General features: G+C 38.9%; 3 protein-coding genes and 1 long non-coding RNA gene across 6 annotated transcripts; 3 read left to right on the top strand and 1 right to left on the bottom strand.

The window, feature by feature from the left end:
• The first annotated feature begins 765 nt into the window (after positions 1-765).
• Positions 766-5,870, top strand: Ns3 (nucleostemin 3). 2 transcript variants are annotated; one of them, XM_022854507.2, is made up of 9 exons: positions 766-1,087; positions 2,051-2,212; positions 2,379-2,686; positions 2,941-3,166; positions 3,588-3,785; positions 4,054-4,189; positions 4,445-4,673; positions 4,956-5,173; positions 5,660-5,870. In XM_022854507.2, the coding sequence occupies exons 1-9, from the start codon at positions 1,022-1,024 to the stop codon at positions 5,779-5,781; spliced, it is 1,665 nt and encodes a 554-aa protein (XP_022710242.1). In that variant the 5' UTR covers positions 766-1,021; the 3' UTR covers positions 5,782-5,870. The 2 variants fall into 2 exon arrangements, with proteins under 2 accessions (XP_022710242.1, XP_022710243.1); XM_022854508.2 differs by lacking the exon at positions 3,588-3,785.
• A 178-nt stretch (positions 5,871-6,048) lies between these two features.
• Positions 6,049-13,000, bottom strand: LOC111272863 (uncharacterized). Of its 2 annotated transcripts, none has more exons than XM_022854509.2 (4): positions 12,870-13,000; positions 7,917-8,105; positions 7,293-7,472; positions 6,049-7,004 (listed from the first exon to the last, which is right to left on the bottom strand). In XM_022854509.2, the coding sequence occupies exons 1-4, from the start codon at positions 12,889-12,891 to the stop codon at positions 6,838-6,840; spliced, it is 558 nt and encodes a 185-aa protein (XP_022710244.1). In that variant the 5' UTR covers positions 12,892-13,000; the 3' UTR covers positions 6,049-6,837. The 2 variants fall into 2 exon arrangements, with proteins under 2 accessions (XP_022710244.1, XP_022710245.1); XM_022854510.2 differs by having other exon boundaries at positions 7,296-7,472.
• LOC111272864 (uncharacterized) lies at positions 10,399-14,296 on the top strand. Its single transcript, XR_002687766.1, has 2 exons — positions 10,399-10,852; positions 12,985-14,296. It is a non-coding gene; the product is annotated as an uncharacterized LOC111272864 (long non-coding RNA).
• A 1,623-nt stretch (positions 14,297-15,919) lies between these two features.
• LOC111272860 (uncharacterized) lies at positions 15,920-18,775 on the top strand. Its single transcript, XM_086973416.1, has 3 exons — positions 15,920-16,051; positions 16,858-17,034; positions 17,221-18,775. Exons 2-3 carry the CDS (start codon positions 16,887-16,889, stop codon positions 17,544-17,546), a joined length of 474 nt encoding a protein of 157 aa, XP_086829542.1. The 5' UTR covers positions 15,920-16,051; positions 16,858-16,886; the 3' UTR covers positions 17,547-18,775.
• Positions 18,776-19,814: the final 1,039 nt, after the last annotated feature.

Below are 19,814 nucleotides of genomic sequence, written 5' to 3'. Positions count from 1 at the left end.
CCTTTATGTATTTAGCTATTGGCATTACGGCGATACCTCTAGGGTCCTTTAACTTGCACATTTCATTATGGCCGCAATACGGGTTACTATAACGTCCGCCATCGCGTTCATGTAATTAAATTGCTCAATTATGAGTGGCAATTAGAAAAATTGCTTTTCTAAACCAATATGAGCGGCAATTCGAGATGCATTTTCGTAATAAATTACTGCAAACTACACTACGTATACAAGCTTTTTTAAAACATTTGCACATTTAACTATCCACGAAGTGCTTACGCCTAGATTCAAAATTATGAACTTCCAGAACATTAAACATTCATGTATATACACATATATTTTCATTTTTCTTGTACCATTTGAAGTCTCTTTAGATAGGTTTCAATTTCTAATGGGCGGACTCAGTGAGCTATAAGCAGGACTTCCTGGACAAGCATAACTTCTTTAGATCATAAATGTCATTTTTACAGTGCATTATACATGTGCAACACAAAATTATTAATATAATCAAGACACCATTCTTCGCACGCGCTAATTAGCGCAATGCGTGCTAGCATTTACAACACGTTTTTAGTATATCGGAGCTTCTAAAAAATCATAGTTTCCACAATGATAAACTTTCTTAATAGATCCAACTACATCGTTATCAAAATTTAAGCACTCGCCTTGCCGGGTTTATTTTGAATATACCGCTTCCTTTTTTCATAGCATCATCGATTCTATGAATGATCCTTCGCCTTCTTCTCCTCATGTAAATCACCCAGACTGCAAACAAAAGTAGACCCGTCAGCTGTCGCTTCACAGCAGTTACCTCGTGGTGCTTTATGATTTAGGACCTATAATACTAGTGAGTTTTACTATCGACAGAGAAGATAGTGATTACAAAACATTTTGTTTTTCTCTAATAGACTGTTTATCTCCGTGATGGTTCGTAGGCATTAGAATCATTCGGGAAAGAGATGAGAGGAGTTGTTGTTCTGTCTATTCTGTAAATACGGTTGTATGCTTAGACAAGTTCGCAGATATGACGAAGAAATCAAATCACAAAAATGGGCTGGGTCGTGCCCTCATCAAGGACCGGATACAAAAGGTAATGCTAAACGATCGAGTGTCTAGCAGAAGTGTAAATTAAACTTAGTTTTTGCTTAATCTGGTTGAATACTCTGTTTCTTACGATTTGTAATGTTCTCCGATAGAAGTAATTAAGCCGATGTAGTTCAACCGTTGTTGTAAGCCAACTGTGAAGTGCATAAAGATTGCCTCAAATGATTATTGTTCGATGTTGTTGACGTCATTGCTAATGGTCATCTGGTGTCAAAAACAACCTTTCGCCGAAGTAATTTGGAAATAAGACGGAAGAACTCGAGAGATAATGATATACATACTAATAATAACTGCACTACCTTGTCATATTATATTCATAGATCCTAAAAATGTTGACTCCAGCATTCAAACGCTACGCGTAGGTAGTGAAAAAGGTCAATTGTATATAAACTTCTTGGTGCGACAACGGCAGGAGCCTTTGTTTACAATAACGACGCACACATGTAATGGTGCACTGCACAATACACCTGACCTGCTATAGATTGAAAAATATTACAGATAAACTGTTAGGATCTATTGAAAGAAAAGCTTTTTAAGCTGAGCGTCGGCTGGCCCCAGAATTGAGAGATCTTCAGAATTATCTTTTGGTATTAATTTAATTTTAGCATTTGACATTCATGTTAATTTGGCTAACATTTACAATTTAAACATCTTCGCTACTCGTCCGTTTATGTAATACCTATTTTGGCATATACCAATGTATTTACTCTCCGTAGCTTGTACCAAGCGGTTTCTGGCGCTCAGTAGCTATGGGAATAATTAAGTGTTAAGAGGAAAGTGCGTAAAAGGATTTTAAAAAGTTATTTACATTGAGAGCCTACAATCCTAGGTTTAGGTTGGCGTTTTTCTCCACAAATTTTACACCACGTTCTTAACGCGGTGTTTGCAATGGCTATAAAGTATTATTAATTTCGACGCATTTCGTACATTTATTATTGTTATTTATTAGGGTGCCAGGCCGGAAAGTTTTCGGCATACAACAGAAATGAAGGATGGCTACGACTGGTCAACGAATATGACTTCAATCACAGAGCAAAACAATCTCGACGAGTTCCTTGCCACGGCAGAGCTCGCTGGAGCGAACTTCACCGCAGAAAAGCTTAACGTCAGGGTACGTATACAGTTATTACAAGATATTGTTATTAAACATGTTATAAATATTAAGATAAACTCGTAAATTTCTCATATGGGTGACCATAAGTGTTTTATAGTTGGTGGATTTCTTGTAGCGGTACTGGTATTAACTTCATACTATGTTTATAACGTGTTTTACACAGGTGGTGACAGATTTGAAGCCTTCTGGGGTGTTGTCTGAAGCAGATCTCAAACTTCAGAAGAAATTGTATGATCTACATCGAAACTCGATAAGGGTACCCCGGCGGCCTCAGTGGAACGCCCGGACTACGGCAGAGGAACTGGACGCTAGTGAACGTGAAGCGTTTCTCGTATGGCGAAGGGAACTTGTTCGAGTACAGGAAATCGAGGGTATACATATGACCCCCTATGAAAAAAATCTTGAGTTTTGGAGGCAACTTTGGCGCGTCGTGGAGCGATCAGACATCGTGGTGCAGATTGTGGATGCGAGGTGGATATCAAATGAGGTGTTTACATTGATAAAAGGTCATTCATAGCAGCTTATAGAGTTAGAAAAGTCTTTTAGCAGTCGCATTAATTGTAGCTACGTCATAACAGTTCCAAACTTCTATATTTTTTTGTGTATGTATAAAGTGTAGATTTTTTATGACCGTCGAAGTTCATATTTCGCCTTTTATTATTAGTTAGTATGTTTTAAGTTGCTGATTAACAGAAAACAATTTATTTACGTGTTAATAAATGCAGGAACCCTCTGCTATTCTTCTGCGAGGATCTTTTTACTTACGTGAAAGAGATCTCCCCTCACAAAAAGTGCATGGTGCTTTTTAATAAAAGTGACTTTTTAAATGAAGACCAAAGGAGACATTGGGCAGAGTACTTCAAAAAAAGAAATGATGGCCTCAAAGTCGTTTTCTTCTCGGCCCTTGGTGAAGCTATCGTCAAGGATGACGGCAAAGACAATAGCGACGAGGTAAGAAGAACAATGGCATTCCTTAACGCATGCAGTGTATTAGTATTTGGTATTTTTCAGTGCCATTCGATGGGGAAAGCTTATGAATTGTTGCTTGACTTTCGAGATTTGTTTGTTTTCAATGCATCGATAGGAAATTCTGGTGTCCCAGTCAAATGTGGTGTTCTGAATTATAGACCTGACGTTTCGATCCCTTCGGTAGCGCAGTGAATAAAGCAATTGGCTACTGAGTTTTTGGGTTATATCGTGTTTTAAGTTCAAGTCCAGTCGTAGATACTCGAAAGGAAACCCTAAAGTTTCTATTGGCATTGCACGGTGCAGTCTTAGGTTTGTCCTTAGATTTCGATGAAAGAATCAGCTAAAAGCTAATATAATAACATATATCTTTTCTATATATATATATATATATATATATATATAGCATCTTTCGGATGAGCTGTTACGCCTGACGATTGAAGAGTATTCTGCAACACTATGGTCGAAAGAACAGTTGGTTCACTTGTGTCGCACTTGGCATACGGGCGTCAAGTACAAACAGGGATTCACTACTGTTGGTCTTTGCGGATATCCAAATGTCGGCAAGAGCTCGACTATTAATGCAATCACCAAATCGAAGAAGGTTTGTGGGCTTACGATAATGGGTTAGGGCTACCGCGTGTTCTTAGAAGGCTATCAAAATCGCGATTTTGGAAAATTTTTGAATAGCCACAAGATGCTTTACTTTCGGAACAGGAATGTACAAGCACTACTCCATTTCAGCCGAATGTATAGAAAAATCTATTTTCCTCAGCAATCAACGATATCTATGCAAGTATTTTAAATTTTGCCTTTTATGAGCAAATAATCTAGCTTTGCTATTCACATGTATTGTTTCTATATTATTGTAGGTATCGGTAAGCAGCACTCCTGGGAAGACAAAGCACTTTCAGACAATCCACCTGTGTAATGATCTCATTCTCTGCGATTGCCCCGGTCTTGTGTTTCCGAACTTTGTTTCCAGCAAGGCAGAAATGGTTATAAATGGTAGGCGATCCGTTTCAAATTATGAAACTTACGATATATTTCGTTGACTTTGCTTTTCAGATGAATCCATACCTTACAACGAATTCGATATGGGCTCATTGAACGAATTTCGAAAAAATGATTTATATGGAAAATATTGAACACTTAAGAATCTTGTGTGAAGTAGAAAATCTTGAATTTAGAGCCATCTGTGGTTACTTCTCATCATCTCAGGTACTTAAAGTTTTATATTTTGGCTTTCATGACACCGAACAGGTATACTTCCAATTGATCAGTTACGGGATCATGTGCCGCCAGTGTCGTTGCTCTTGTCGTTGATTCCACGTCATGTGCTTGAGGACACATACGGTATTTGTATACCCAGACCTCGAGAGGGTGAAGATCCTGACCGGCCGCCTACCAGCGCTGAATTTCTTAATGCCTACTCCTACAATCGGGGCTTTATGACCTCTTCGGGACAGCCTGACAATTCGCGTGGAGCGAGGTACGTGATTTCGCCACCAATTCTTCTCTCAGGCACCATCTCTATTTTTGAGGACCTATTCATTTATGAAACGTCTCATTGTTTCAACAGCCTACTCGAGCTTGCTCATATTTCAAACCATATACGATATGTTAAACATGGGGTATTTTTCATGCTTTTATTACTCCTGTTTTGTTGTCTTACAAGTGAATGTTTGCTGCAATTTGTCGTAATTTTTCCGATACCGGATAATTTTCGAAAGTTATCTAATACATAACTGGCAATTGTGGTTTTTGCTTTCAGGTACATTCTAAAAGACTACGTCAGTGGAAAGCTGGTATACTGCATTGCGCCACCTGGTGTCGATCAGGCATCATTCCACGAATTTCCCCAGCCTCGGCGGGCTGGGCCCTCCACAATGTTACCTTCTGACATTCGGATGACTATGGGACGCGTACTAGGAACTGACGAAATTGACAAGAACTTTTTTGCAAGCGAAAATGTTGGCGTAGGGTTCAAGGGTAAGTAAAGCCGGGTTTTGCTCTCTCTCTCTCTCTCTCTCTCTCTCTCTCTCTCTCTCGAAAAACGGTTAGCATACGTAAAATTAGGATACAGGTAATATAATTGTAACATTTAAGTATTTATGAATGCTTATGTGTTATATACTCCGCAACTGGCACGTCGTGTTTCAATATCTGTTATACCGGCTAGAAGCTAGTTTAAATATTGCATCTAAAAATGGTTAGCCCTTAATTCAGTACCGTAGTTTTATTTACTAATTGAGAGCGGTACCAATGAGCTGTCGTAGCAAATTTCGATTTGACGTGATCGGTATTGTTATTGATAAGTAGAAGAAGATTCGCATTCCTCAAGAATGCCGTTTTTAAATTAAAAAAAAAATTGGATGTATATTGTTAAATGCGGGACGTAGCGTAATTAGTTTCGACCTGTCTTGCCTTATTTGATTTGTGTTTATGTATATATGGACTTCTGGTTTTAAATTATAGGACGACATCTAGTCAGATCCGGTCTAACCGCAAGTTCCGGCTCGATGCTGGGTGCAAAGAAACATTTCAACAGGAATAAACGAGAAAAATTAAGACGGTTGTATCAGCATAAAGACGCTTAACGGCAACAGGCAACTCGGTTGCGGTATAAAAGTGCTACGTAGATCCGCGTCTAGTTTTTTTGTTACAATAAAATACATTACGCCTAACATATGCTAGTTTTCTATGCGTACGCGTACAAGTGACTCATGAGCTGTGCGAGATTTTTACGCTCCTCGTTCAAAGCGCACCAAGACTTTTAATTTTTGTTGCATTGATATTTGGATATTTGGTTGAAAGATGCACTTGATTGAGTAGCGAGAGCGCTTTCCTGATATTCCTGTAAATAATTTCTGTGGTTTTTTTGGGTAGTTTCGCTATAAAATACCGTTTGGTAAATTCGGCATGTCTTCATTGCAGTCGGTCTTAGCGAATGGTAAACCGTTGAGAACCGTTTTATTCGTTGATATCAACAGCCGTGGCCGGAACGCAATTATAGCAAGATGTGAAACTAGAAGCCTGAAGAACATCAGGTTAAAACAAAGTTGGTGACAATTTTCTTTATCGCCATAATGGAATGGCTAACACTTAACTTGATTTTCCGCTAGTACAATCGTAGCAGTTCGCTCTCAACTTAGTTTAATTAAGTTAAAAAGTATGCGCTGACGATGTCACCAATAGGTGGTACGAACCGTCCAGCCAAAGATCATTTTGTACACGGTGAGGAAAACACATCTATTGTATTGGGTTATTTACGAGTTAGGTAAATCACAGCCGAGCGTGTAATATGTTTTTAATGTACAGAATACGACTTCAGTTCCTCATTGTTTGTAGCGAATTTGAAATAGGATATTATGTTGTTTGTTTTGTTGGATTATGTGACAAGCTTTAGGCAAACAATGTTTGACGCCAACTAACCCAGCCCTGTTAGGCCACTTAGCCGCAACTAATTCTGCGCCCAATATTGCGCCTTCAACTAATAGTCAAGTTACTAGATAAAATAACTAAAAAACAACTGCTCCTAAAAACAAAAACGACAGAAAAAAGTTAAAAACATTGGTGTTAAAATATAGCAGTTATACGTGATATTCCATGCATAATAATCGTTTGTTAAGTTTTAGTCCCGACACTTATCGGCCCTAAGGCTTCGTCGCCCTAAGTAAAGGCAGTGGCAGACTATGTTGCTTCGAATCGCTACGGGGATCACTGCGATCTGACAGATCTAGTTGGCCTGCTGCGGCAAGGGAATTCGCTGGTGCCTTCAAAACCGATACGTTCTTTGCAAACAGGTTTATTTCGGAAGGGCCTGTGAAAAATCAGACGAGCAGTCCGGTCATTGAAAATATATCTTTACCTTTGAAAACTAGATAAAATTTTGCCTATCCACTATGGCGGTCTAGCATCAAGATAAAAAATTCCAGTTGAATAAACCATTCGGTAATAACCAAATCGTAAATATTAAGTTCAGTAAAAAAATAAATGGAATCAATTCTCCATCTAACTATCATTAGAATTGTAGCATGAAAACTTAATCGGGAATTGAAATAGTGTAACGCGCGCTATTGCTGGTAGTTACATAAAAAGAGGATATTACCACAGTTGTAAAGTGGGCAGCAGAAGCCGTTGATGATAATCTCCTGGCATCCTACAGCGGGGGGTGGACATGGCTGCGATAAGCATAGAACGTTGTCATGATAGCACATACAGAATTCACAGGGGTCTTTCGAAGGTAGCTGCTCGGCGTTATTGTACAAACGTCCATTGTACACACATTCTGTGATTGGAAATAGAAATATAACCAACAAGTCATCAGTTCTCGACCAAACCACTTGGTAGGTGTGGGCATTAGTGTATATATTTAAGTATATACAAATATTTCCATATCACACTTCACACTTCAAGGTGTATTATATAAATTCGACAAAATTATTAACAATAGTGGCAGAATATCTACTCACACCTTTAATAAGAGCTTTATTCACAGTATGCATTTGTTTTAGCAATGGTTACTAGATACTGGGGTAGGACTTCATGCCCAAACGAGCTCACAGACAGAGAGATCTACTCGGAAGTTTTACTAAGCAGCAATTTCTGATTCATCCCCTGTCCCGATAGTTTATTTTCTAGCAAATAGACTGTAAATGTCTCACATTTTACTTATATAATCGGCTCTATATGATTAAATTGAATTGAGGCACAAAATTATTGGCGAACTTACGGCTTAAGATAAGTTGGACCAGAAGCGAAGAAGACACAATGGCGAATGCGGTTGTTTGGCGTATGAACAGCATCGCTGCAGCGGAACTTAGCACTGGCTTTCTTAAGCACTTATGCCAGCATTTGTCGTGACGAAGTGAGGAGAAGCCGTAATGATGACCATTTGATGGTCGTAATTCGAAAGGGAATTCTATTTAAATGGAGAAATGATATTACATGTAAGTGATTTTTTTTAAGTGCAGAAAATGTTAGCGACATCCGCCGAGTAGTAAAAGGAAGGTTGAAAGGCCAGCGAGAGGGAAGTTTAGGAGAGGCGCTGGCTATGGCATTTCAGATTAACTGATGATGTCTTTCAAGTGATGTATTCAGCAACGAAAACATTTTTCTCGGAGAAGTCCATAGATCTAATTCTCATCAGTAACGATATCGGTCTAAGAGGTAATCTTTTTCATGGCAGAAAGTATGGTGGCTGCTTTTATCTACGAAGGGGTAAATGCCAGTCAATTCATTTTCGAAAGGTTCGTTCTGACGGTTCGTTCTGAACAAAGGCGTATCAATGCACGTGTTGCGGCACGTTTACTGCTCATTCATAGATGAACATAGCCAACTACAGGATTTAGGGAAAGAATAAAAAAAATGCAGGATTTAGTAGAACTATGGGCACATTCGAGTGCAAAGGATTGAAAAAGTTGAATACCTATTGCACAAAAAGCTCAGCTTATGTATGAGACATTCTTGCTATTTCCAAAAGAAAAAAACTAAGACTCAGTAGGATTCTCTTAACACGAAGAATAATTATATCAGCGTTCGTATTATGAGTGGGTACGTTTTACTTGTCAAGTAGAGCTCGCTGATAAAGTTTAGTTCGGTAACGTTAGGCAGGTGTAGTAGTCATTGGAGCGTTATTAACCATAGTTATTATTAGTATGAAAAATTAACGCATAATTAAGAATATAATTTTTCTAGATAGTTGTCAAAGGTCTCGTTATAAGGAAGATTCGAATGCCCATGAGAGACAGTGAGCAGGTGCGGAACCGAGAGCAGGCTTACCTCAGACGTGGAGTGCATGCCCGAGTTAATGTTATAATGCTGCAGCCATCCCGAAACCTATTTTAATGTTGAATGACATCACCTGATTATATCGGTGAAGCCGTTTATAACTTCAATAACACTCGCTTAGGCATGGCAGCGTATCTTTACTCCTAGGTGTCGAAACAGTATCGTAGGGTAAGAGCAAACTTTTTTCTCTGCCCATTTGTTGTATATTCAAAAGCCAAGCGGCGGCACTATTGCACACACGTATTGAAATTGAGAAACTTTACTTCGAAAAAAAAGCGTAAGTTGTTTCAGATGGTGGAGTGCTCTTTCAGTTCCTCATCTGGACCGGCTCTACTTTGAGCGTTTCAAAAAAAAATCATGCTTTCGTTCGCACAGTTGTGTGTGATTTAAATTCACATGTTATCTGCGAGTGTGTAAGCGAGCATAAAGTAAAGCTGCTACTCTCAGTTTATATACAAAAATGCACAAAAAACATCAGACATGTTGTCGGTACGGAGCAGCTATTTGGTAATTCGTAATTTAGTCATTTTACATTGAACTAACTTGCTAACTTAAGAATGGTGACCTTCTCAAGCCCGGTCAATGACACATGCTAAATTTACATGAATAAAAAAGCTTGCAAAAATGTTCTCAGTGTCAAATTGGTGCTACCAGTATAACGATGTGTTCTCATGCAATCGCATTTAACGCACAGGTGAGAGGTTGCAGGTTTTGCGTGTGTTACAAAAATTTGACAAAAAAAAATAACAGCAGCTTTTGAAACTGGTGTTTTACATTCTCATAGAAGATTTTTAGCGTTTTTTTAAAAATGAATGTTCCTTTAGCCCATATTATCATTATCTGCTGTATTGTCATAGAAGGGATGAAACACATCGTACTTCCGCAGAGTACGTATTGTAACTTTTACCTTGCAACTTGTTGTGATGGTAAATTGAGTGTCGTGCTGATTGCCTTCTGATACGCTAAATTTCTTTCATGCCAACCCGGCGAAAAATATTACCAATTAATAGAAGCGAAAACTTTGAAATATTATTGTCATAGAATAGGATTACTATATTTTACAAGCAAGTGCAAGGTTGAGTTACCTCGATGTAATAATTATACCTTGGAGTTTTTACAAAGAATGTTAGTAAGACCGTCTGTCGTTTCCCTGGTGTTGATCCTGATTGTAACTCTAATGCAGTGTGCCAACGCAACATAATACATTAGGCAACCAGTGCACTGCGGAAAGTCTTCTACTGCAATGCTGATTTGGTTTTGGATATTTTGGAGGGTCGGCTGATGCAATGATAATGTAATTTTCGACCTAAAATCGAAAATATCTAGGGTACTTTGGAGCATCCACTACCTAGAGTCTAAATAGCTGTGGCATGTAAGTTGCGGTGGCAGTAAGTTACTAAGAGTTAGTTGATGTATTGCTGCTTTTGGAAGATAATTTACTTTTTGCAAAATTTTCCCTCGTATTTGATTTTTTTTTTATTGTTTGGTGTCTTCAAAATTTAATCACTATTAACGTAGCAAGTTCTTCAGCGTTTTATTAGTGCAAACTGGCATACGGACGGGCGTGCGTGAATTCAAACGCCACGACATTATTGGACGAAGTTCGACAAGTATTTGCGTAAAATATTCGGTTATTTACAGGTATGAGCTAATCAAGTTCCCTCACAGAATAACGCGTTTAAAGCCAAGCTATCGCTCAGTTCGGAAATCAGCGCTCAATGCTCACGTTTCTATTTTCGAAGATAAAGGCACTGATGCATTTCATCGAAGTTTTACGAAGGCGCTGGACAAGGGGGCCTTTAGGAAAAACGCTTGCTGCCGGTACAGTTCTTTATGCGAGTGAAGTGCACCCCAGTACGTTAAAGGATGGATTAGTCGGTAATGTATATATATGATTGCGTACTAATCTTAATGACACGTTGTAATCTAAATTCGAACCCGGGCATAGATCCACCTCGTTTCATACTGGGAGCCAGCCGTTTGATGGTATGCCTAACGGCCATAGCGGATGAAAAGCTCGACACAAACGACTTCGTGGGTATTGTGGGACATAATGGGTTATTGTGATTACGGAAGCTTAGGATAAAACAGAACGTGGATAATGTGTTTCCTGTCAGCTCAATATGGGATTTCTTTGAGCATATGCTATAGAAAGGACGAACAGAAGCGAAAAAAATAACATTGACTTTGCGACAGATTGAAACACGTGCAGCGCATTAACTCGAGTTAGTGCAGTCTGTACCGCGTACTGGAGAACCCTCAGACAGGGAGAATAGCCTCAAAAATCATAACGCCGGTATTTAATAGATTCGGATGGAAGCTGCTGCTCATACTGGCAGAATATATTAGTGGTACTCATAATGATGATGAGACAATGCCGAAAGGAGAAACAGATATCGTTAACTCCTTAAGAGCTTCTCGGGTATGGGCGGGAAGGTGACCCACACATACCCACAGTGCGCGATGATTCAACGACAACGCGCAATCTCGTCGCTGCTTTTGAATTACGGTTCGGAAAAAAACAGAATCTGGTGATGTCGGCAGCTCTTACGTTCCCCAGATTTTAAGTTTGTACGATTTCGAGTCGTTCTACGCCCCAAAATGACAATACGTGATGTAGCCAATTCTATCGTCGATTGTTTCAAACAGGGCACGACTAATGAGATTAAGCGCGATAATGCAGACGAATGCACAGCAGTTGCGGAAGCTCGTAAAGCACTGAAAGATAATGTGTAGGCAATAAAAAAACAGTACGCCTAACATACAAGAATAATATTCTACATTGTATACTTTGAACATTTCGACTACCGAAATGATCCCAGAAAATCAGAAGAATGGTAATTTCCTATTCTGCTCGATCCCTCCAGATGGCTCGTCCAGGACCTCGAGGTGATGCTCAACAGCGACGCTTGTGAGCGGTAGAAAAGTTAGGCTTGAAAGCAAGGCTAAACAGATTTCGTTTCGTGCCGCCAGCCGTCTAAAGCAGCGTCTAACAGCAGTACCCGACGTAAAACTTTAACCACGTAAAGTTGTTTGTGGGTAGCCCGTGGGAACTACTCAACCTTTTTGCGCCGAACACAATAAGAAGGAAACTTAAGAATGAACGTTGTGCGAAACCGCTGCACAACTTTACTTCGCCTGAACAGAGTCTGTTGACTGTGGGAATTATATTTGAACCATTAGGACTTGTAAAAGCGGCTGTCAAAAAAAGGAAGGGTATCGACAAGTACTGCTTTCGTACGCACATAGATTTTTATACGTGTGGATGGCAAATTCGTTGACGTGCATGGAAGCAAAGAGGTGATTTTTCTAGATTATTCTTACTGAGGTAGTTGCATTTGCAGCGCCAGCACTCAACCATTGAGATCTTTTGTGCCATTGTACTAAAAAAATACACACGGTTTAACGGGTTCGGATTTTTTTGATTGCCCTCCTTGTAAGTAATTTGGAATATAAACTATGTATCGAAATTCCTCCCTGAACAAAGAGAATTTAAAATGCCTCTGGAGGCATAAAAATATCGGCATATCTACCCATACAACGCACAATAAATTTGATAAAACAAAGGTTCGAAACGGATAAAGAAGCGAACGCTGCTTCCATGGCATGAACAAAGAACGTCAACGGCTTACTCAGCAAAGAAAAACTATTAACAAGTTATGGTGGAAAAGCTGATGAGCCGTTAACAGCAAATAAAATACGCATCGAATTTTCAAACGAAGTAGATTTGTTGTGTTTCAATATGCTGTCAATAAAGATGATCCAGGCCCAAATGGTAGTTGAAAAATGTAGTTACAGTTTTCATACATTTATCACTGTTAAACTGTAAACACAGTTACCAGAAAAGATCGTTTAAAGATTAATTAACATGACTAACTGGTATAATTGCACTTACTAGGCGACTGTAAACGTTGCATAGCATAACTTCCTCAGGAGTAATAGTAATGTATTTGTGTCTCGTTCTGGACAATGGCGGTGGACTGGTGCCAATTACTTGAATATGCTTCAAGATTTTGCTTTACCTCGCGTTCGGAAGGATCTTCGTGAACGTGATAATTTTGTTCGAACAGCACAAAGCACCATCATCGTCGTGTAAAAGGATATCTTAACGAGGATCTTTCAGGACGACAACGCCCTATCAAACACACGGTTCTGACGCCAGTATTTTTTGTTGTTGTCGAGATATCTCTAAATTCAACCTATTCCAGAAAAGCAACGACATCGGAAGATTTGAAAAGCGCAATAGCGTAAAATCAGATAATTGTTAGTTTTCGTCTCAGTAGCCTATTATCGGTATTAAATTAGACCAGTGATCATTTTTTTGAACATAAAATAATCCCATAACATGGGACAAGAGAAAATTTTTTTCGATTACGTACATTCTATATATAGATTTTTTGTGCGTTTGACGTGGCAACTATTAAATTTGTGCGTATAGAGACACTGTAGTGACCGTGCGATGTAAATAGACCCGCTTATCATATCCGCTACCCTAACGTAAGCTAACAGAATGTGCTCGAGCTTACTAACAAATAGTCGGGTTCAGGCATTGTGCTGCTCTAAACATTTCGAATAATACGCCCGATAGCAGCATTCGGGGGTTCGTCAGACGGTACACCGTACACTCCGACTACATGCTTTTCGTAGAATCAATCGATTTTATGCATGCTAGAAAGAACGTGCGCAACTTTTTCGTACAGTTCTTTTTTTTAACCCCAAAGTCTTCCAAGGGGAAAATACTTATGTTATTCTGTCACCAGATACGGCCACTTTGAAGACGGACAAACTGGTCCACGGTAGTGGTAGTAATACGATTTTGGCGGGAAAATGTAGGTAGGACAATGGTAGAGACAGAAAAACGCCCGCATATGAGTATCACGGCGAGAGCCCAAACGGCAAAAGAGTTTTTGTCTGGACTAAACCGATCTGTGTATAGTAAAATGCGGATACATCTAATAAGGACTTGGAGAGCAGGTTTTCGCTTGAGATCAAAAAATAATGTATCGGCACCGTTCGTGGTTAAGGTGAACCATTTGTTAGGTTCCGGTCAGTGTTCAGGTTGAATGTGTACTATTTTAGTAAAGTAAAAATGTCCTAAATGAGAATCAAATGTCATTTGTAGTAATATGGTGAACGCTTTGCCCTAAAAAATCGCCAGTTTTTGGTATGACGCCTTGTTTATATAGTCTGGCGTAATGTTAAATATTATGGAGCTTGCACAAGTTAGGAAGGAAACTTTAATCATGCCAAATTGAATACAACTTATCTTTGAAGTCTAAATAAATTTTGATCTGCTTGTTTTTGAGAATAAAGACACTCAGACGAATGTTTTTATTCTTATTCGATGATCCTTATTCGACTTGAAATTTGTGATATCGTTGTAGAATATATTTTTGTAGTCATAGATATTTCGGATCTTTATACTATCTTCAGCGCGTTACTCTGCTAAACAAATATATTAGTTTATCTATACCTATAATTCCTATTTTGTATCTAGACGAGAAGGTCCCGCTAAAATCGTGCACGCCTTACAATCTATAATAATAACAACAACAACAACAACAAATAATGCTAACAGCAAGTTTTTACTCGTCATTTTTTTGTTACGGTCGAAGCTGCATGGGCTATGTGGCTAGCCTCAATGAAGACGCAACTAGTAGTTGGTAATCTAAAATGAGTGTAACTTAGTATATGTACGCCATGAACAAGCGACAGGTAACACTTGTTCGCATCCTCTTCGATTTCTTTTTGCTAATGTAGATAATTCGAGCCCGAAGGCCAATTTCTTAGACGAAAGAAGAAAAAAAGACTTATAGCCACCTGCACAAACATATCTTCCCCTCTTTCCGCTAAATATATCACCTCTTTATAGAATGCAAGCCGCTTGAATTTGCGAAGCGACACGATGAATTGACGGTTTCCCTCTAGAAGTGGCCGAACTATAAGACGACACGGTAATCGTTGAGGGGTATTTTGAGCATAAGGAAAATGCTGATAGGATTATTATTGAAATGTAACGCATCCTTTCCTGAAAGCACAGAGGGCAAACGACATCAAACTGTGTTATTTAAGTAATCTTTCTCTATTCTGCTGCCAAAGCGCTAGGTAACGCCTACGAATTTCGTTCTCCTACGAAACAGCGTTGAACCTCTTCTGCTACTTAGAGTGCCGATTGAAGAATAATCACTGAGACTCACGAACTTTGTTAATTTACAATCGACACATGAATTTTTATTGCCACTTACAGATTTCGGGAGCCTATTTCCGGAGAGACAAAATTTTATTGCACCGGACTACCTACTGTTAAGCTAGCTGCTGGAAAAGATGCGGGAAATTTGACCAATATTCCAATCTCTCTTGGCGAGCACCAGGAACTGATCTGTTTGAATGGACTTAAGGACTGGGCAGAAACTAAATAAACCCCGAAATTTTGTCCACTTGAACATTGTCGAACGCTACGGCCTAGATTCGTGGGAATCCTGGTGGACGATGATTTTGTTAGGTTCTACGACTATGTATATGACAACCTCAGTACGCGTCAATGGTTTCATATTCATCCGTTTGTTTCGAGATTTTCTACTCACTCGCGAAGAGGCCTCTTGGCCATTCGCCGTACGGAGTTTCTTTGTGCAAGTCGCAGGTAAGTAGCAATTAGCTATTGCAATGCATAAAAATACCACAATGCTATTACCGAATGAATTCAGCATCTGTCTATTTCAAACAAATCGTTCAAATTATATGGATGTCTATTTGTATTATTATTTCATGGGATATATTTTTAAATAAAAATTCGTAAATAACCAGTAAACCTTTCAAAATATTTTGCGATTATATGTTTACCGATCTTGGTTTTTAAGTAAAAATGTTTTAAAAGCTAACAATGACATGAATGTTATCCACCTAGAGGGGTGCCAGTAACACGGTTGACCAGAAGTTATTGAAGCTCTGAGTTAGAATCAAGACGAGTGTACAAGGGACAAGCCTTGAAACTACTGAATTTGCGAAAAGATGTAGTTGCTGAGCAAGCGAAATTTTTAAGGATTTACCCGTTACGAAAAAAGGATGTTCCCATAATAGGTAAGTTGGTTCTGCCTTCGCCTATAACGTAAAATTTTTGTCAATCAACGTTCTATATGGCGTCTAAACATTGACAAGCTGATACACTCCTTTTTTTTTCGTATAGATTGTAGGGCTGTGTATGTAATACATTCACTATCGTAGCACTTATAGACATAATTTCATAGAATTGGTGGAAATTGTCGGTTTTTTAAAAAAAAATTGTGGTGCGTCTCTCTTCGGCGACAACTATTAGAACGTTCTCAAGACGTCTTGGCATGACAATGGAGGCATGGGTTTTCAATATAGGTACTTGTATTAAATGAGCAGAAAGTTTTAGTAATAAAAGTCATCTATTAAAGAGAATGTCTGAGTTGAAGGTTGATAGGTCTAACTTGAAGATGAAGGTTATAAAAAGTCAGCAAAATTGAAGAAATTGCAAGCTTAGAATTTATTGAATACCTATCAACTAATTTTAACATGTAGAGATTAAACCATGTCACTTACTGAATTGTAGTGATATAAATAGTGATACGTTTAAAAATATATCATGTAAACAATTTCCTAGCACATCAGTAACTGGATGAATTTTTGTCATTTTCTTTTGCCACTTTTATCTTTTAAGCGAGTGAGAAAAATCTACTCGTAAAATAACAATAACAACAACAGGACTGATAGCGCTACGCAGTCTTTCGCGTATTTCTTTGTATGCGACAACTAAACCAAAACTATTAGCCAAGAACGAACGATTTATTTTTAGGGATATTTTTGATGAAAACTCAAATATTTTAACACCTAATGCTAATTTCTGGCGTAATTGATTTCAGCACCAATCGTAGAGCAGTGGTTCTCACACATGGTTATACCTAGCACTAGAGTACTAACTGTCGTTAGTTCTCTGCTATTTTGTGCGGGATCCCTTGACACTGACAAGCGTTCAGGCGGGATATTTTACCTGCAGCTACATAAGTCCTCTGTAGTCCTCTTCGACAAACGAGCTACTGGTATGGCGGCATGATTTGACACTTTCATTACAATAATCATTACTACGGAAGTATCACAATACCTAAACACTATACGTTTTTTGTGGTTCGTTTCGATCAATTTCATCCGAACGGAGAAAAATTGATACGAGCGTACAATATCTGTTTCAATGGACGAACGCTTATCTTCGTTCTGCGTCTACATAGGTCTATCGACAACAATCTCATCGTTGTACATGCCTGCTGTATATCCAATATGGAACGCGTGGCAGTCGTCTCCTATTGAGCACAGTGTCTCTGCACACAACTGCCATTGGTTTGGCCATAAAAAACATGAGTTCATTGGTGGATACATACGGCATAAGGATACAAGCTTGGCTTGTGCTTTCCCTTCTGCGGGCTCTTTTATTGGCTGTGTAAGTATTTCAAGGGATTCCACAGTTTCTAATACAGCCAATCAGCTTGAGCGCATTGTCAGTTATGACTCCTCGTCAAAGTGCTCTCCGGTCGTATATAGTTTTATCGCAGATTAACAAAAAGGTACTGTTAAGAGCCCATATCTGCGTACTCGTACTTGTTCTCTGTCAGAGCTTATACAAGGAACTGAGTTAGCAGTTTTGATGTTTATCTAACAAAATGTTGCAGAAGAAGAAGACAAGCTAAAGCATGAATTGACTTCAATTAAGGAGGAACCGGGTGTGCCATCAAACGCAATCGAAGACGGCAATCTTGCACCGTCAGCTTCGTCCGCCTCCGTTCAGCAACTGGGCAATATGGACGGACCTTCGACGGAAAGGCGCAGCAGATGCTCTTCCGCTATATCTTCAGTAGTTGATGAAACCGGATCTGTTGTTTGCGTTGAGATTCTTGCGTTACCGTTATCTCAAGGTTTTTCCTATATTTTGACCCATTTTTTTCTAACTTGAAGCATGCTATTTGTTTCTTTAAGATCTTGTATATTATGTATTACATTATACGAATAACGCATCTTTTGTAAATGAGCGCTTTTCTTTCAGAAGACATAACGAAAGCCGTTGCAGAGAGGAAACCAAACGTCCCCCAAAAGCCCAAAACATATTTTGAAGCCTTACGTTCTCTGCTGACCGTTACATGTTTCATCGACACGTTATCTTTTGCAGCCATATTTGTAACAATAACAGCCTTTTGTCAGGTAGTACTTATAATTTATGAAGTATGAAGGTATTTACCGCACTTACAAGCGCAGGCGAACTATCGGCACGTGTTCCAATGATTGAAGTTCATTTTACGTTCCGCTATTAGAGCTCGAGTTGTGTTGTTAAGAAATACAATTCATTCTTGTAAAAGACTCGTGTAATACACATACCTTCGAAATTTCCCGCCTTTATGAGTAAGGCATAAGCTAATGGCGATAGTGATAATAGTCCGCTTTAAGTGAACTGGCCTAAAAATAGCTTGGCAGAATCGTTTACGCTTGCAAAAGCATGATTAAACAGATCACGCTGTTATAACAGCGCCTTAAATTTAAAAAAAAAAATTGTTTTCGAAAGCTTTCTGACCGTCCGCTCATAGGTTGCCGTGGGCTACGCTGCTGACAAGCGACTCGGCAGCAAAACCTCAACGTGGTGCTTTCACACGTATTGCGTCGGCGATCTGCTTTTTCGAGGAGTAGCTGGCTTATTGTTGAAAGCAAACCACTCTCTACAATAGGTGTAATGACAATTGGTAGGCACGTCGGTCAAAGAAAGAAATAAAAACAGAACGAGTATACATTTGTACCCTATGATACTTTTTTCCTAATCTAACTATACGGTACGGCTTCGTAAAAGATTTTAGGGTACAGCTGTGCTATGAAGTGCACGTGGATTAGGATCATTATCAATAGACTTTCGTTGGTCAAAATACATTTGCACTAATGTATAACTGTGGTCAAGAGTTTCCCAATACCAGAGCTACATTTTGCACGTACAGGTTTTGTCCTCCAGTGGGCTGCCCTTCTGATGCTCACTCTGAGCACGTCTATAACTGGTGTCCCGACTGCTTGTTTCCTTATGGGAGTGTCCGATGGGGCTTATTTACCATCATTCTCATAGCTGATCTCGGTCTGGCTGCACTCACGTATACGTTAATTTTTGGGAACTCTATTAACGGATTTGCCGGTCGTTTTATTACTTCAGTTTTATTTGTAGTACGGGGAACACCTGACAGTACGTTAGGAATAGCTTTAACGATGAAGTTCACACAATAATTGTGACCGTTTTATAAGTAGAAAAGCATTCTCCGGTAAGTAGAATGGGATCCATACGAGGTAGTAGTGGCAGTTGGTAGAATTAGCAATAAATAGCTTTTATATTTGTGCTAGTTACAACTAACTGTTGGATCTGTGGAGTACGAACACAATATTTCCTAGCTAATTAAATTTGCCGTATATTTAATACGATTTCAAAAGCTCATTGCATGTTTCAGGTTAATTTAAACGAGTACAACGGACTGTTTTTTTTTTTATACTTATATGAGTGTTAACATTATTTTTTTGTTTTTTTGGGCAAACCGTTGGCTACACTCGAAATGTTAACCGTCTTCAAAATGCCCTCGACGTCACAGCTTTGAAAAGATACTATACCACGCGCGTATCCTTGCACGACGACTTTGTTCTAAAAAAAAACAATTTGTTAAACATTCAACTGCTTATGCTTTCTCTCATATACATTTGCACTTTATTCGATATTTCGTAGATAGTATTCTTTGTCTATCATCGCCGTAGTTTAGGCGTAGTTTATCTGAGAAGTTTTTTGCTGATTGAATTGAACTTCACTTTACAT

Source organism: Varroa jacobsoni, unplaced genomic scaffold, assembly GCF_002532875.2.
Source record: "Varroa jacobsoni isolate VJ856 unplaced genomic scaffold, vjacob_1.0 contig03633, whole genome shotgun sequence".
NCBI classification, from domain to species: domain Eukaryota; kingdom Metazoa; phylum Arthropoda; class Arachnida; order Mesostigmata; family Varroidae; genus Varroa; species Varroa jacobsoni.
This window is presented reverse-complemented; position numbering and strand designations above follow the sequence as displayed.

What these genes read in the sequence shown, in the direction of transcription:
- Ns3 (XM_022854507.2), top strand. Translation starts at nt 1,022, where the DNA reads ATGACGAAGAAATCAAATCACAAAAATGGGCTGGGTCGTGCCCTCATC. An exon ending in GTGCAGATTGTGGATGCGAG is followed by an intron (nt 2,687 to 2,940) that starts GTGGATATCAAA and finishes TAATAAATGCAG; the next exon opens with GAACCCTCTGCTATTCTTCT. An exon ending in TGTTGGCGTAGGGTTCAAGG is followed by an intron (nt 5,174 to 5,659) that starts GTAAGTAAAGCC and finishes TTTAAATTATAG; the next exon opens with GACGACATCTAGTCAGATCC.
- LOC111272860 (XM_086973416.1), top strand. Translation starts at nt 16,887, where the DNA reads ATGGTTATACCTAGCACTAGAGTACTAACTGTCGTTAGTTCTCTGCTA. An exon ending in CTTCGACAAACGAGCTACTG is followed by an intron (nt 17,035 to 17,220) that starts GTATGGCGGCAT and finishes GCGTCTACATAG; the next exon opens with GTCTATCGACAACAATCTCA.
- LOC111272863 (XM_022854509.2), bottom strand. Translation starts at nt 12,891, where the DNA reads ATGCAACGTTTACAGTCGCCTA. An exon ending in GCAACGTTTACAGTCGCCTA is followed by an intron (nt 8,106 to 12,869) that starts GTAAGTGCAATT and finishes CCATTTAAATAG; the next exon opens with AATTCCCTTTCGAATTACGA. An exon ending in CTGCCCACTTTACAACTGTG is followed by an intron (nt 7,005 to 7,292) that starts GTAATATCCTCT and finishes GATTTTTCACAG; the next exon opens with GCCCTTCCGAAATAAACCTG.